The sequence below is a fragment of the Talaromyces marneffei genome, chromosome 2 (assembly GCF_009556855.1).
Source record: "Talaromyces marneffei chromosome 2, complete sequence".
In the NCBI taxonomy this organism is placed as follows: domain Eukaryota; kingdom Fungi; phylum Ascomycota; class Eurotiomycetes; order Eurotiales; family Trichocomaceae; genus Talaromyces; species Talaromyces marneffei.
This window is the reverse complement of record NC_072349.1, coordinates 3,392,163-3,405,094: the sequence shown is the minus strand read 5'-3', so window position 1 is coordinate 3,405,094 and position 12,932 is coordinate 3,392,163. Positions and strand designations below refer to the sequence as shown.

Genomic DNA, 12,932 nt, shown 5'->3' with positions numbered 1-12,932 from the left:
AGTCCTAACGTAACACCTGTATCGTGTGAAATGCTCGTTGTATTATGAAATCCACGTTCGATTGCTAATAACTAGGCACGTAGCAGATCTTGCTTTAGGCTATGGAATGTAATATGTAATCATAGAACTGTGATATAGTCATAAGGCCTCGGAGGGATACTCGTCTTACTGACAAGAAGAAAAATTGCCCGTTCATGTTTCATATATTTGCTTCGATCAGATCTATATGTCCAAATGGAGAAAGAAAGAGACGGAATACAATAACGCCGATAACATCATAAACATAGTGTAGTAGTCGCAATCAAAAAGAGAAACCTGGAGCCACAATAGCTCGACACAATCCGGCAATCCATCTACTCTCCAAACAACCTCCGCACCCGTCGCAACACACTGTCTTTCTCAGGGTCATACGGATGATCCTTACTAGGAATCTCGAGCACAGCCGGAAACGCATCCGTGAACGAATCGACGGATAGTCTGATCCGTTCTGCAATCTGCTCAAAACAAATCAACAATCAGATTGCACCGTAGCTTATGAAGTGGAAGGGTATATGAGGAGGACGTACATGTTGATTGATCAATAACACGCCAATATCTTTCCTTTCCTGTGTGAAGTTATGGAATGCCTTTTCGATTGCTGAGGTTTCGGTTTTGGAGTCCACGACGAGGAAGTTTCGTTGTGAGTCGGGGGGTTCGGTGACATGCTTTATTGAACGTCAGTATGCTGATTAGGTCTTTTGTAGGGCTAAGAAAGAAGTTCAAGGTGGTTCTGGTTGTTTGGGAGTTCTTACGCCGATGCCCGCGAGAAGAAGACCGGTGACGGAGCTGCGAGGTTCGCAAGAATTGTCGTCAGTAAAGCGCTGGCAATGGAAGCTCGGGATAGATTGATAAAGAACTCACTCTTCATCTCCGATCACGGCGAGAAATTGGCGGTCCTATTTCGTATTTCGATCAGTACAAGTTCACTGGACTCTTGCGGAGAGAATGAACGTATGGGTTGCGGTACCTTGAAGGCAGCAGCAGCAGCCATAGCTGACAATTTCTGCGTATTATCCAGGGAAAGCCCTTCCGTATAAGTTAATCGGTATTTTTCGGTTGTAGGTTCAAGTAAATATGTGTCTCAATCCTTGCGCATTTGAGTTGTCCCCTCAAGGAGCGAGCGTTCTTATCGATCTCCAAGTGTTCGGCAGCTTGAAGCTACGGAACTTGGAAGCAAGGTCCCCGCGAAACACGGCGCGCTAAGCCGCTTTCGGTAGCTTGTTAACAAAGGTTCGTCTCTTGTTTACGGCGCAAATTCAAGCATGATTTATCATTAATTTTTCTCCCTGGTCATCACCTTTCCAACCCGTCGAAAGAGTTCGCAAGTCAAGGGCCGATAAGCTCTTGCATCCTTTTATTTACCCATGCAGAACACCGAATAGTCTCCAGAGCTATCTTTTTCTGCTGACTTCCATCATGCCTCGACTCGTGCGCCGCCAGCCGCTTTCTGAGCGTCTGGCCAACTTCTTCAACCCTTGGGACTTTTTGCTATGGATTTCAGAGGAGATTGAATCTAGCGATTGGGCTCAGCTAGAGAAGGATTGGGCACAACCTTTGGGATTTGGGCTCAATTTTGTTTTCTTGATTGCTCGAGCAAACGTTGCTACAGGGACGAGTCGGGCTGATTACGACATATTTGGAGATGATCGAAGCAGATTGTCTGTATTAAGCTGGGCCGTGAGTTATACATTTGATAGGAAGTTTGATGGGGAGCGCGCTTGCTAACTCTTATTCTTTGAATATAGGCTACTTTCATTGTCCATACCCTTACATTGTTCTCTTCAGCGAACGCTTTCTACACATTCTGGCGGAAACGTCGATATCGTCTTTTTGAAGCTTCGATCGATAGGACGCTAGCCACACCATCAGCACAACGAGTCAAAGTGTCGTCGAATCCTATGTCCACCTCTCCAATCAATTACATTCGGAATATACTGGCCGGCGAGACTGCCGAGTCGCGACGACACCCAGATCCCAAACGAGATGTCTGGGAGATTGCTGTCTGGGATCCGTTTCCATTATCACTACGTCTATTTTGCTCGTTCAGTCCAGGTCATGTTCTTGTCTACTGGCTGTTCTTGCCGACACTCCCAACCGATCCCCGACCAAGCGTCACGATCTTTACTACCATTGTCCTTGCCATCCTGCTTACCGTGCAGATGTCATTCCTTTCATCTTCATTCTCTCAGCAGTCCAAGGATCTAGCGGTGGTACATAAAGAAGTCATGCATGAATATGACACTAAATTTGTTCATCCTCGAACTCAGCCACTTATGCGAGATGTAGGAGTCCAATTTTCCGAAGAGCACGTTAAAAATGCCGGCTCGGATGAAAGATACAACCAAGTCGAACTTTGGACACCTACACACATCATAAATCGGGGCTTCAAAACGAGTCCGAACCCCAACTACCTTGCCCATGTTGATCCCGAGTCAACTGGCAGACAGGTGTCGCCTTCTCGTCGACAGTCGTTCATGCCAACTAATTCACAGGCCGGTGTTCAACTCCAAACACCTAGCCATCTACGAGACAGCTCGCCGGTAGTTCAGAACCAGTTATCTAATATCCGCCAGCCACAATTCAGACCACCAACGACATCCACTGGCACGGGCGACGGCGGTAGCCTTGGTGTATACTCTCATGCCAACTCACCGTTTCGAAAGTCAATGTCTACGAACTTCATCGAGGAAAGACAAAGATCTACTCCTAGTTTCAATGATAGACTTGCTGCATTGACGTCTGCGAAGAGAGCATCGAGTCCATTGAAACGTACCAACACGCCTGGAGGAGTCAGCGCATCATCCGTTGCACAACCACGGTGGGGGCATTTGAATGATACTCACCGTCGTGAAAGTGGGCGGTTCTAGTTGCACGTCGGATTGACTTGAGCTAGTACTCAGATTGTGCACCTAGTCGTGATGAATCATTTTCTAAATTCTTAGCTTATGAGCACCCCCATGACCCTACTGCATATAGTATATCAACAATAAATTGCATACGAGACACTCCAATTGGTGCGATACATCAAAGGCCATAGCGAACGTCACGGTAAATCTGTTAACATTCTGCGATAATGATATGTATCAGCGCGGACTCTAGCCCTAATCTGAAATTCCGGCACCAACCCACCATGATCGAATCACGCCGGTCGATGCACTTCTCCAGTGCTTTACTGCACACATAGATATGAGAAATCGTCACATACACACGGAGAACACGTCGTGCGTGATTCCAGCAATGGCAGATCGCTCCTTCCTCATCCCAAGTCGATCATGTGTTGATCGAGCGTGAGGTAGGAGGTGCCTTGCTCAATCATTCTTGCTCGAGGCAAGACACATCGCTGGTATCCTGCACTTGCAACTTGTACGTTAAGCCTAATTCCCGAGAGCTACCGGCCTTTCTCACGTGTCTGGGTTTAAATGTCCTGGGGGAGGCTGGCATTCCACACGTTCTCTTCCCCAAGACGCAACATTCCTTACCACGATCTGGCCAATTACAGCCCGCTGGCCATCGTTATAGCGACATTATATCCTTACCAAGAGAACCTGGAATTTACAATGGCGGCGTGTTCTGATTCGCGACGAATGCTCGCCTCCTCATTTTTCCCCATTCGCTGGACGCCGGTCCCTGTGACTGTCTCGCCAGATGTCATATCGTCATCCCCATCATGCAACAATCCCCGAACAGATCGACATTTTTCCCATCCAAAATTATACGCTACAACCAGAAATCCGTTCACATCAGCATGGTATACCATTAAGAATCCGTTTGTTCGATCGCGCCAAGCAGGTCATATCAGGGATTTGGAGCGGCTTGCAGAAACCCATTATTCATATCCAAACACATATTCTCAGGACTCGTTCTATCCTCATATGATATCTGCAGACTCGAGTTTTTCAGTCAATACAGTCAACGAAAGCGATGAATCGCCGGTATTGATGCCAGGTGCCCTTTGCAGTCACTATCACGGAAGCAATGTGGAAGGAACTATTAGCTCAGCCATCGCTATGGAGCCCTTACAAAATAGTCGAATTGAGCCTAAGAAGTCGTTTGATCGAGATTGGAAGGAGATAAGACAGCGCTTGGAGCGCAAGATCGCCGCTGCTGCTGCCCAAGCGATCTCTGGAAGACCCGGTGGAGCGGACAGTCGCAGCAGGCACAGATGGGCTACACCTCCGAAACAGAAAGAGCGATTCTATCAGGTCAAGAACGAGGACAAACTAACTACAAGAGGCGCTAATCCGAGAACTGGTGTGGTCAGCCCGAGTAACCGTACTGATAGCTCGAACGAAGATTATGTTTCCCGTCCGCGAGTCAGTCAGATATGGAAAGTGAACGGGGACCAGTGGATGAGTGTTGATGTAGCTCAGACACCATCACCGCAATCATCGCCTTTGAGCTACACGCTGGCCAAGACTGTTTCGTGTGCCGGCTCAGGATCAACGGACCTCTCTTCATCGGATGACTGGGAAGATAGATTTGTGGTGCATATGCCGTCTGCCAACGACCCCAATCCGCCCTCTATGACGGCCGAACAGATCAGATTGTATCAGGAGAAGATGGGGAAATTATACAGACCATGTTTTTCCAGACACGAGATGGATGCATCTAAACCATCATCTGGCTCTCCGGAGCCTAGACTCACACAGCAAGCAAAGAAAATGAGTTCAATCCCGGTTCTGCAAAGAGGTACCACCCCGAATTCTGTATCTACCGACAGCAGCCAGTCCATCTCGCCTCCGTTGGATGAACCGCGCCAATACTTCAGTCCCGATGAAGTCGGACGAGCTCGAGTCAGCCCGGTTACCGATAACGCTAAACTAAAACAGAAGGAACTATTCAAGAAGTTGAGAGAGGAGTGTTTCATGGGCTGCATGGATGTGGACCAGGCAGCTGCTAAGAATCCTGATGAGATCTTATTGTTCCCAAATTCTGACGATGAGAACGATTCACAAGTATCATCCGTTGCCAGATCGGATGAAGAAAGTGACAAAGTCAAGTCCTCCAATATGTCGCGCACATTGCAGACATCAAAGTTACCCCAAACCTCCGATCACACTCTTGCTAGAGCAGCTCAAAAGGTCCTTGGCAAACCTCAGCCTGCAACGCCTTCAGTATTGGCATTGACGTCGACACAGCCGACGAAAATACCGAAACCTTGGAGTGCATCTCCAACTACTGGTCAGCATACAACGAAAGAAGATGATGGTACTATCTTTGCGTCTTCTTTCACCGGTGCTGGAACCAGCAAGACAGGATTGCAACGATCCTGGACTCGTCCAGTGAAGGGAACGTCTCGACCTCCTGGGTTCAACAACGATGATAATCGGAGGACTCCAGAAAATGATTTATTCTTTGACAGCTCTTCGCCTGGGTCTAGTCATGGAACAAGCCATAGTTCATCGGAATCATCGAAATCAGTCTCATCAAACCTCTCAAGTAAAATGCCAGAAGACAGCAACATCTCTACATCCCAAAGCAATAATCGTGTGACACCAAGCCCCAACGATAACTTCAAGAACAATCCTCCCCGGCTCCATAAATATTTCTCTCCTACGGTAGCAGATTTAGAAACACCAAAGACACCACATGTTGCTGAATTGGATGGATTTCAAGTACCCCAACAACTACCAAGCCCACCCCTGAGCTGTTCGCCTTCCCCTCCTCCAGCGAAACCTAAGGCAGAGACTGTTGCAAGCAACGAAAAGCCTCGCAAAATAGAGAAAAGGGATACTCACACTATTCGAATGGAAATCCGAATGAAAGCTGAACAGGCAAGACAAGGTGCTGCCGCCGCCAAATCTGCTTCTGAGCGATTGGCGGCTGCTCGACAACATGCTGAGCGGCTGGCTGAAGCACGAGCTGCTTACGATAAGGCCAAGCTGCGGAATACTGCTAAGCCGACGAAAGAGCCTATGGATGAGTTGAGGCAGCAGAAGCTCAACACTGAAAGAATCAATGAGGCGAGAAAAGCTTATAAGGCGGCCAGGGCAAGAGAGGAGGCTGAAAAACAGGCAGAGAGGGACGCAGAGAGACAAGCAGAGAGACAAGCAGAGAGACAAGCAGAAATCCGTCGAAAAGAAGCCAAGATGAACTCCAAGCCTATTCCTTTTTCCTCTAGTGCAAAGACCGAGCCTGCTGGATCCTCTAATGAAGCAAAGCCGACCCGGAAAACTCGGAAATCAGCGGTATGGCGACAATCGATCCCCGAAAAGAAGAGCACATGCGAAGACGTCGGCTCTAGAGATGTCGATGAACTCGAAACCCCAATCAATGCTCCAATCGATCCTTACCTCACCGATACTGCCTTGAGCTTCGGCGTATTTTACTTATCATTCACCAAATTCCACGCCTTCCTCCGCGGCCACAATGTCTACTCCCAGATCTTGTTGTACTGCGAAAATCTCTTCCAAATGGCTTCCCATTGCTTCAAAGTCTGCAAACGCCTCGCTGGAGTATGGCTTGAATACAACCAGTACGGCTCCCTTCCACAAGCCTGCGTCGACGAGTTCGGTGAACTTGCCGCAGATATAGGACAAGCCCTGATCAATTTTGCGATTTTGTGTTTTGTGTTTGTCGTCATGGTCAAGACGGCAGGGTATATTGTGATTATGACGAATTGGATGGCGTGGTTTTGTCGGCCTGTTGGATGGATTTTTGGGAATTTGTTGAGTGCTGTTATGTAGTGATTGCATATTATCCGTTGTATTAAATAATGAATGGAGAGGTTTGAGCATGGGGTTAGATGAGGATAGAGTTGGGTTGTGAGTCTGGGTGACCTGAATATCCTTCGGGGGGGGGGGGGGGGGGTGTTTTGTTTTTGTTTTTTTGTGGTTTTTGGTCTTTGTTGTTTGTTATCCATGTATGTATATGTAGTCTTATGCTAGTGGTCTCTCTTGCCATTTTTAATAACGCGTGCATCCTCGGTTCTAGGGCAGTATGGAAATACAGAATCGATCATTAAATCCTACTACGTCGCAAATAATCAGCATTAGGGCTAACGTCCATAACCCTAAAATGTATCGTTTTGATTGAAATCTATAATAGGGGGGGGGGTTATGTTTTGAACGCAAGTCAGTCGCCCAATTGACGATCCATTAGAAGAATAGAAAGAGCGAAAAAAACAATGTCTTAATTAGATTGGTATCTCTTCTCTCCTCAAGATGTAGAAAGTAAAGTTCTACAGTCGGTTAAATCACAATTAACTACTCTCTTTCCCCCCCTCCTCTGCCTCGCCCCTTATCCTTCGCTTCCTCTCCTGCCACCCACCACAGGTTTCCTGTGAGGGATGGATAAATAGTCTATATGAGAATGATGCATGTTGAATGGTATTAAATGTTGAATTTCATCACGTCGTTCGTTTCTTGCTTGCTTGGTTTTGTCGTGAAATAAGTCATTAGCTTTTTTTGGGGCCGTTGCCCACCCTGTTGAAAAAAAATTTCCGGAACGGAAATTGAAAAGAATTGGTTGAAATTGAAGGAAAATAAACGCCGTTGAGAGTGTCCCTTTTCCTCTCCGATGCTCCTTATGAATCAATAATGGTGTTGAATGGGTTTTGAATGTGATGTTATGGTGGTTGGTGGTGTCTATAGAGTTTGAGTGAGTTGGATTAGTTGGTGGAGGTGCCGTCAGCGACTTCTGGAGCAGTGCCAGGTACTTCAGTTTCAAAGTCCTTGATGACGAGGCCGTCGAAGAGGCGGAAGATATCGTCGTTTTTGTGGAAGTCATTATTCACTATCAAATAATGGTTAGCTATGCAATATGGAAGAGATTTGGTTTCGATTTGACCTACCGATATTGAGAATGTACCACTCATCCATAACCCGCTGCAGAAGTTTCCGACTAGGGCTATCTGCAGGATGACACTTTGCCCAATCATCACCCAACTGATACGCCTCGTCCTTCCAGGCCATGAAGCTCACGCTCTCGACAATAGTAGGCTGAATGATCTCCTTGGAGGCAAAGATACCCCATGTAACGGCGTTGGGCCCCTCATCGCTTCGCGCTCTTAGTTCGCCGGTCTTGTTGATGCAGTAGTATGTGAGATCGGGGTTCTTCTCGATTCGCCGGAGAAGTTCTTCTACGTGCTCGGGTGGAACGAGGAGTTCGAGGTATGCCTTTTGATAGACGAAGCCGTTGCGAGGACCCCAGCCGTGGACTGGGTCAGTAGATTTGACGCCGTTGACTGCGGGTTGAGAGTTGATTGTGAGGAAACCGCGCTTATTCAAGTCGAGGAGTTCGTTCTGAATATCACTGGTCTCGAGAGTGACGGAAGAATCGCTCCATGGCAGTCTCTCCAGTTTGCCATTCAAGTAGCGCAAGAAGATGTCAGAGAGGTCTTTAATAGACTTGGGTGCACCCCAAAGCTTGATGTTTTGTTCGTTTGTGCCTTTGAGTCTCACGCCGTAAGCGTTCAACTCGCCAAAGGCAGGAGAACGAGCGTCGGTCCAACGTCCGTTGGGGTATTCGTCCCAATCGGCTGTGCGAGCAATGTAGGAGGCGTTTCTGTTTCGCCAGAAGATCGGACGAACATCTTCGCTGCGTCGGCGGAGACCAAGAGATCGTCGCCATGGCAGAGGTTTTTGGAGGGGAGCTTCTTCGGAGGGTAGGAGTCTGAGTTCTTCCAGAATTAGACGGGTGGCTTGTGCGAGGTTCATGGTGTAACTGAAGAGATCTATGTTAGCTTGGTATCAACCTGAGATAAATCAAGGGATCTTACAAGTGAAGGTGATGTATATGACCAGATGCCAATAGTTTACGGCACATTTCGGCCACTAACTTGGTACCAACTTCTCGAACTTTGGCGTCATCGGCTTTGACTGGTTCAAGCTTCTCGAGCCAGTCTGGTGGAATGCGGATCTTTGTCCAATTCGAACGACGCATGAATGCATCATATGTCGAAATGGGCATGATGCCAGGGACAATAGCCGCATTGATCCCCTTTGCGCGACACTTCTCCACCCAGTTCAAAAAGTTGTCCACATCATAAAACATCTGTGTGACGATGAAGGTACTTCCGGCATCCACCTTTTCCTTCAAGTGGTCAATCAATTGGTCAACATCGGGATTGTCATCAGCACCCTCCGGGTATCCGCCAACACCAATATCGAAATGGTTTCCATATTTCTCCCGAATGTATTTGACCAAGTCCTTGGCGTATCGAAAGCCTCCCTCTGCAGCCTCCCACTTTTCCTGTTCACGAGGCGGGTCTCCGCGTAGGGCAAGGATGTTTGTGCAACCGGCGTTATAGGCAGCTTCGAGGGCGGCGTCCACTCGTTCGCGAGGCATATCGGTACAGGTCAAGTGCATGCAGGTTTCTAAGCCAAAGACTGTCTGCGCAATTCGGACCATTTCACAGGTCAGTTCGGATCGGCTACCGCCGGCGCCCCAGGTGACATCGATGAAAGCTGGGCCCAGATCATGCATGCGGTCCATACGGTCGTATAAGTTCTGGACACCTTGTGCGGTCTTGGGGGGGAAGTATTCGAAGGAGATTCCAGGTCGGCCGGTGGCCGCCTGTTCTTGGAGCTTTTGGCCGACGTGCATGTTGCTATATTTTCGACAGAAACTGTCTGATTTCTTTCAAATCGCTCCTCAATAGATTGTAGCTTTGGGGGAATAAGGTCCGTAATTCAATTACAAAATTGAGCTGATCAAGAACCGAAGCTCAATCCCGGACTTGGTTAGCACCAAGTGGCACAAGTATGAAATGGACAACAAAGAAATAGTCTTGAAAATGACAGACAGAGAGAATGGAAGGAAAGATAGAAAAAAGAAGAGAGGACTCCCGGGAGAGAGAAACGAGAGTACACAAAACCCGAGAAGTTATGAGGGAGTGTTATACCGATGGGATGCTCTTCATAAAAAACGACTGCTAAACCCGTTATCGGAGTCCGGAGAAATGACGCTAACTCGGATTTGGAAGTCCCCGCCAATCACTGAGAATCGTTAGAAGAGACAATTCTTCTTGTAAGGAGATTATAAAAGCCAGAAAAGAGCTAAAGATTGCAGAGTATCTTTAGCAGATATGTCAAATTGATCCTACATGAGTATTTTCTTGCAATGGAGTGTAGGAAGTGAGAAATGAGGAAATCCTCACATTCTATACTCGGTCAGCGACGGAGGGGTGGATGATCGGCCAATCAGAGCTTGTACGATGTACAGCATTTGATTGGCTGTTCCCGATAAGAGCGGGTATACCATACGCCCCTCCTTGCAATTTTTATCAATCAGCACTAACAGGCTAACAGTTTTACTCTGTGATACTCGCTGCACCTTAGTCACCACGCAGGACGACACCCTGACAATTCCACACTATTCCTGCGCTCGTGACTCTTGCATCTCAGCTTTGATCCTTACCGCTACAAGCGATTCGCTCTTATAAACCCGAGATCCTCAAACATGGCTACCCCTCAATCCGCTGATCAGGACTACAAGACCAATCTCCTTTCGCTGCTCATAGCCAACAATGCGCTTGCATTTGGAACTTTCACATTGAAGTCCGGTCGCGAGTCGCCGTACTTTTTGACCTCGAGTCGTCTCTATACCGCCCCTCTGTTGCGCCAGGTTTCAGCCGCGTTCGCAAATACTATCTCTTCCCCGCCTTTTGTGAATATAGCTGCCGACGGCGCTATCACCCCGAACTTCGACATTGTTTTTGGGTATGTACCATATCATTTGGATAATGTATGCGCCAGTTGCCTGACGTAATTGATAGTCCCGCCTACAAAGGAATCCCAGAATGCGTTGGTGTCGTCAACGAACTCGCTACCCGGGACGCGCTTGCCGGCACAAAGACATGGGATAACATCAGCTACTCCTTCAACCGTAAAGAAACCAAAGACCACGGTGAGGGCGGTAATATCGTCGGAGCGCCCCTCAAGGGCAAGCGCGTTTTGATCGTTGACGACGTCATCACCGCTGGTACCGCGCTCCGTGAAGCTGTTGGAATCATTCAGAAGGAAGGTGGAGTCGTTGCTGGTGTTGTTTTGCTGTTTGATCGCCAGGAAAGAGTCAGTGATACCGAACAGAAGAGCGCTATTGGAGCCGCGGAGAGGGATCTTGGAGGAGATATTCCCATCCGTGCGGTGTTGGTGCTCCAGGATTTGATTGATAAGCTTGGAGATAAGATCGGCCAGGAGGAAGTGCGCAGGTTGGAAGAGTACCGAAACAAATACAAGGCCCAGTAGAAAGCTGCCATTGTGGACAAGATGGGTATATTTAACGACTTATGCTAAAATGGCTGGGGGGATACTGTGGGATAAAATATAAACCAGCTTGAAGCGTATATAAATAGCGCAGCACGATAGACATTTCCTGTGTAAATAGTTTGTACAATAAGAGACCATATTTAAATATCCGCTTTCAGTCTTTCCGGTTATCTGCGTAATGTGTATATATTTTTAACACCCTAAGTAGCTTGGTTTATGAAAATAATTATTAGCATTTTCTTTCAACGACCTTAGCTCTAATATTATCTCTTCATCGGATTCTTAGCACACCCGGTCTCTACTCCTTTCAAGAATGACGCGTTATGTTTCAAGCTCAACCTAGAACCATGATTAACAACGGCAGCCCGATTTATATTAGCCAGGTACCAATCCAAGCGTGAGGGACTGGTACAAGGATCTCCTTCTATCCTAGCAAATGAGATATTACTAAGCCTACGTCCCCTTCTCCTCGGACCTTGCTCGAGTCAAGTGATTAGCAAGAAGCTACTTGCTTGACGCAAGGCGAATCTGATATAGGGACAAGGTGCGATATATGCAATTCCAGAGCCAATCATAATCTCGGATTCTGGACCCTTGATCGTCACAGTGGATCTTTAAGTTCTTTGTTAGCGGGTCAGTGGATCAGATCATCAACAGATTGCCAATGTTACTTGAAATTTCTGTATGCTAGACTTATATAGGTTAGACCAATCTACTGTCAATCGATGGAGTGGGTCTTTTGTCCTTATCCCGACCTCCACTCTCTCTGTGTCCGATTTGAATGGGGTACGGTACATAGGTCTGATAAAAATACGGAGTGAGCGTGCAGGCTTAGCAAGAACTGAAACATATAATGTCATTAAAACACCTCCAATGTGATATGTGGCGCATTAGATATCGAAGCGCACCGTACAACATCCATCGATCAGTGGCTAGGTAGGCAAGGTTCGCAGATCGATATGCCGGTGCCTGGCTAGAACCCAAGACCACATCTTGACTCGGGGCTCACTTCTCGTATGCAAGGAGAAGGGGCTCCTATTGATCGTGTCTCAGAAGTTTTGACTCTGTTAAATCAACGGCATGCCGAAATCCCGTGTTTGCCTGTTCCGCTTGAGTTTTACAGATTTACGAAGTTGACAAGCGGTCCAATGCTCTTTCGACGCGTTATCGGTGCTGGTATCACATACTTTCGTGATATATGCTGAATAATTCGGATATCTTAAAGGGTTTATGGTTCGGAGAAAGGCTGGTTTAAAACTTGGCTTTTCCAGTTTCACCCTATAGCATGTTGTTCTTGGACGTCCGGATATAATCAAAGTCTGCACTTTTGCCACCTGTGGAACGGACATAAAGCACCCGCGTCTCCATTGCAGAAACGTATTTGAAGAAGATAGCCCACTTACTGGTTCTTGATAACACAGATCATAAAATATCCATGGATGTCTTGGATGCCTCAAACTCGGATTTTTGTACGCGCACTATCTTTCGGTTGCTTCTTCTTCTTCCTCTTCTTTGACGGTAAAAATCTATATAGATTCGGAGTTCTAGGTCTTAGATACCTCGTGTCGCCGAAGACTAAAGCTAATGAGGGATTAATTATTGTACCTTCAACAAGAAGTCCAAGAAATCCCCAGTGCCCCTCTAAGAGATGAAATCATCCCTGGTAGATCATCCACTAGCCGT

At 47.2% G+C, this 12,932-nt stretch overlaps 5 protein-coding genes across 5 annotated transcripts; 3 read left to right on the top strand and 2 right to left on the bottom strand.

Moving 5' to 3' along the window:
- Positions 1 to 353: 353 nt before the first annotated feature.
- On the bottom strand, positions 354 to 1,030 carry EYB26_003583 (uncharacterized protein; the record flags this gene model as incomplete). The annotated part of the gene is made up of 5 exons (XM_054262883.1): positions 354 to 494; positions 567 to 704; positions 792 to 825; positions 901 to 935; positions 1,007 to 1,030. The coding sequence occupies 5 exons, from the start codon at positions 1,028 to 1,030 to the stop codon at positions 354 to 356; spliced, it is 372 nt and encodes a 123-aa protein (XP_054118858.1).
- Positions 1,031 to 1,455: 425 nt separating this feature from the next.
- On the top strand, positions 1,456 to 2,906 carry EYB26_003582 (uncharacterized protein; the record flags this gene model as incomplete). The annotated part of the gene is made up of 2 exons (XM_054262882.1): positions 1,456 to 1,716; positions 1,785 to 2,906. The coding sequence occupies 2 exons, from the start codon at positions 1,456 to 1,458 to the stop codon at positions 2,904 to 2,906; spliced, it is 1,383 nt and encodes a 460-aa protein (XP_054118857.1).
- A 690-nt stretch (positions 2,907 to 3,596) lies between these two features.
- On the top strand, positions 3,597 to 6,725 carry EYB26_003581 (uncharacterized protein; the record flags this gene model as incomplete). Its single annotated transcript, XM_054262881.1, has 1 exon — positions 3,597 to 6,725. One exon carries the CDS (start codon positions 3,597 to 3,599, stop codon positions 6,723 to 6,725), a length of 3,129 nt encoding a protein of 1,042 aa, XP_054118856.1.
- A 923-nt stretch (positions 6,726 to 7,648) lies between these two features.
- Positions 7,649 to 9,585, bottom strand: EYB26_003580 (uncharacterized protein; the record flags this gene model as incomplete). The annotated part of the gene is made up of 3 exons (XM_054262880.1): positions 7,649 to 7,773; positions 7,832 to 8,703; positions 8,759 to 9,585. 3 exons carry the CDS (start codon positions 9,583 to 9,585, stop codon positions 7,649 to 7,651), a joined length of 1,824 nt encoding a protein of 607 aa, XP_054118855.1.
- An 855-nt stretch (positions 9,586 to 10,440) lies between these two features.
- EYB26_003579 (uncharacterized protein) lies at positions 10,441 to 11,228 on the top strand (the record flags this gene model as incomplete). The annotated part of the gene is made up of 2 exons (XM_054262879.1): positions 10,441 to 10,700; positions 10,757 to 11,228. The coding sequence occupies 2 exons, from the start codon at positions 10,441 to 10,443 to the stop codon at positions 11,226 to 11,228; spliced, it is 732 nt and encodes a 243-aa protein (XP_054118854.1).
- Between the last annotated feature and the right edge of the window lie 1,704 nt (positions 11,229 to 12,932).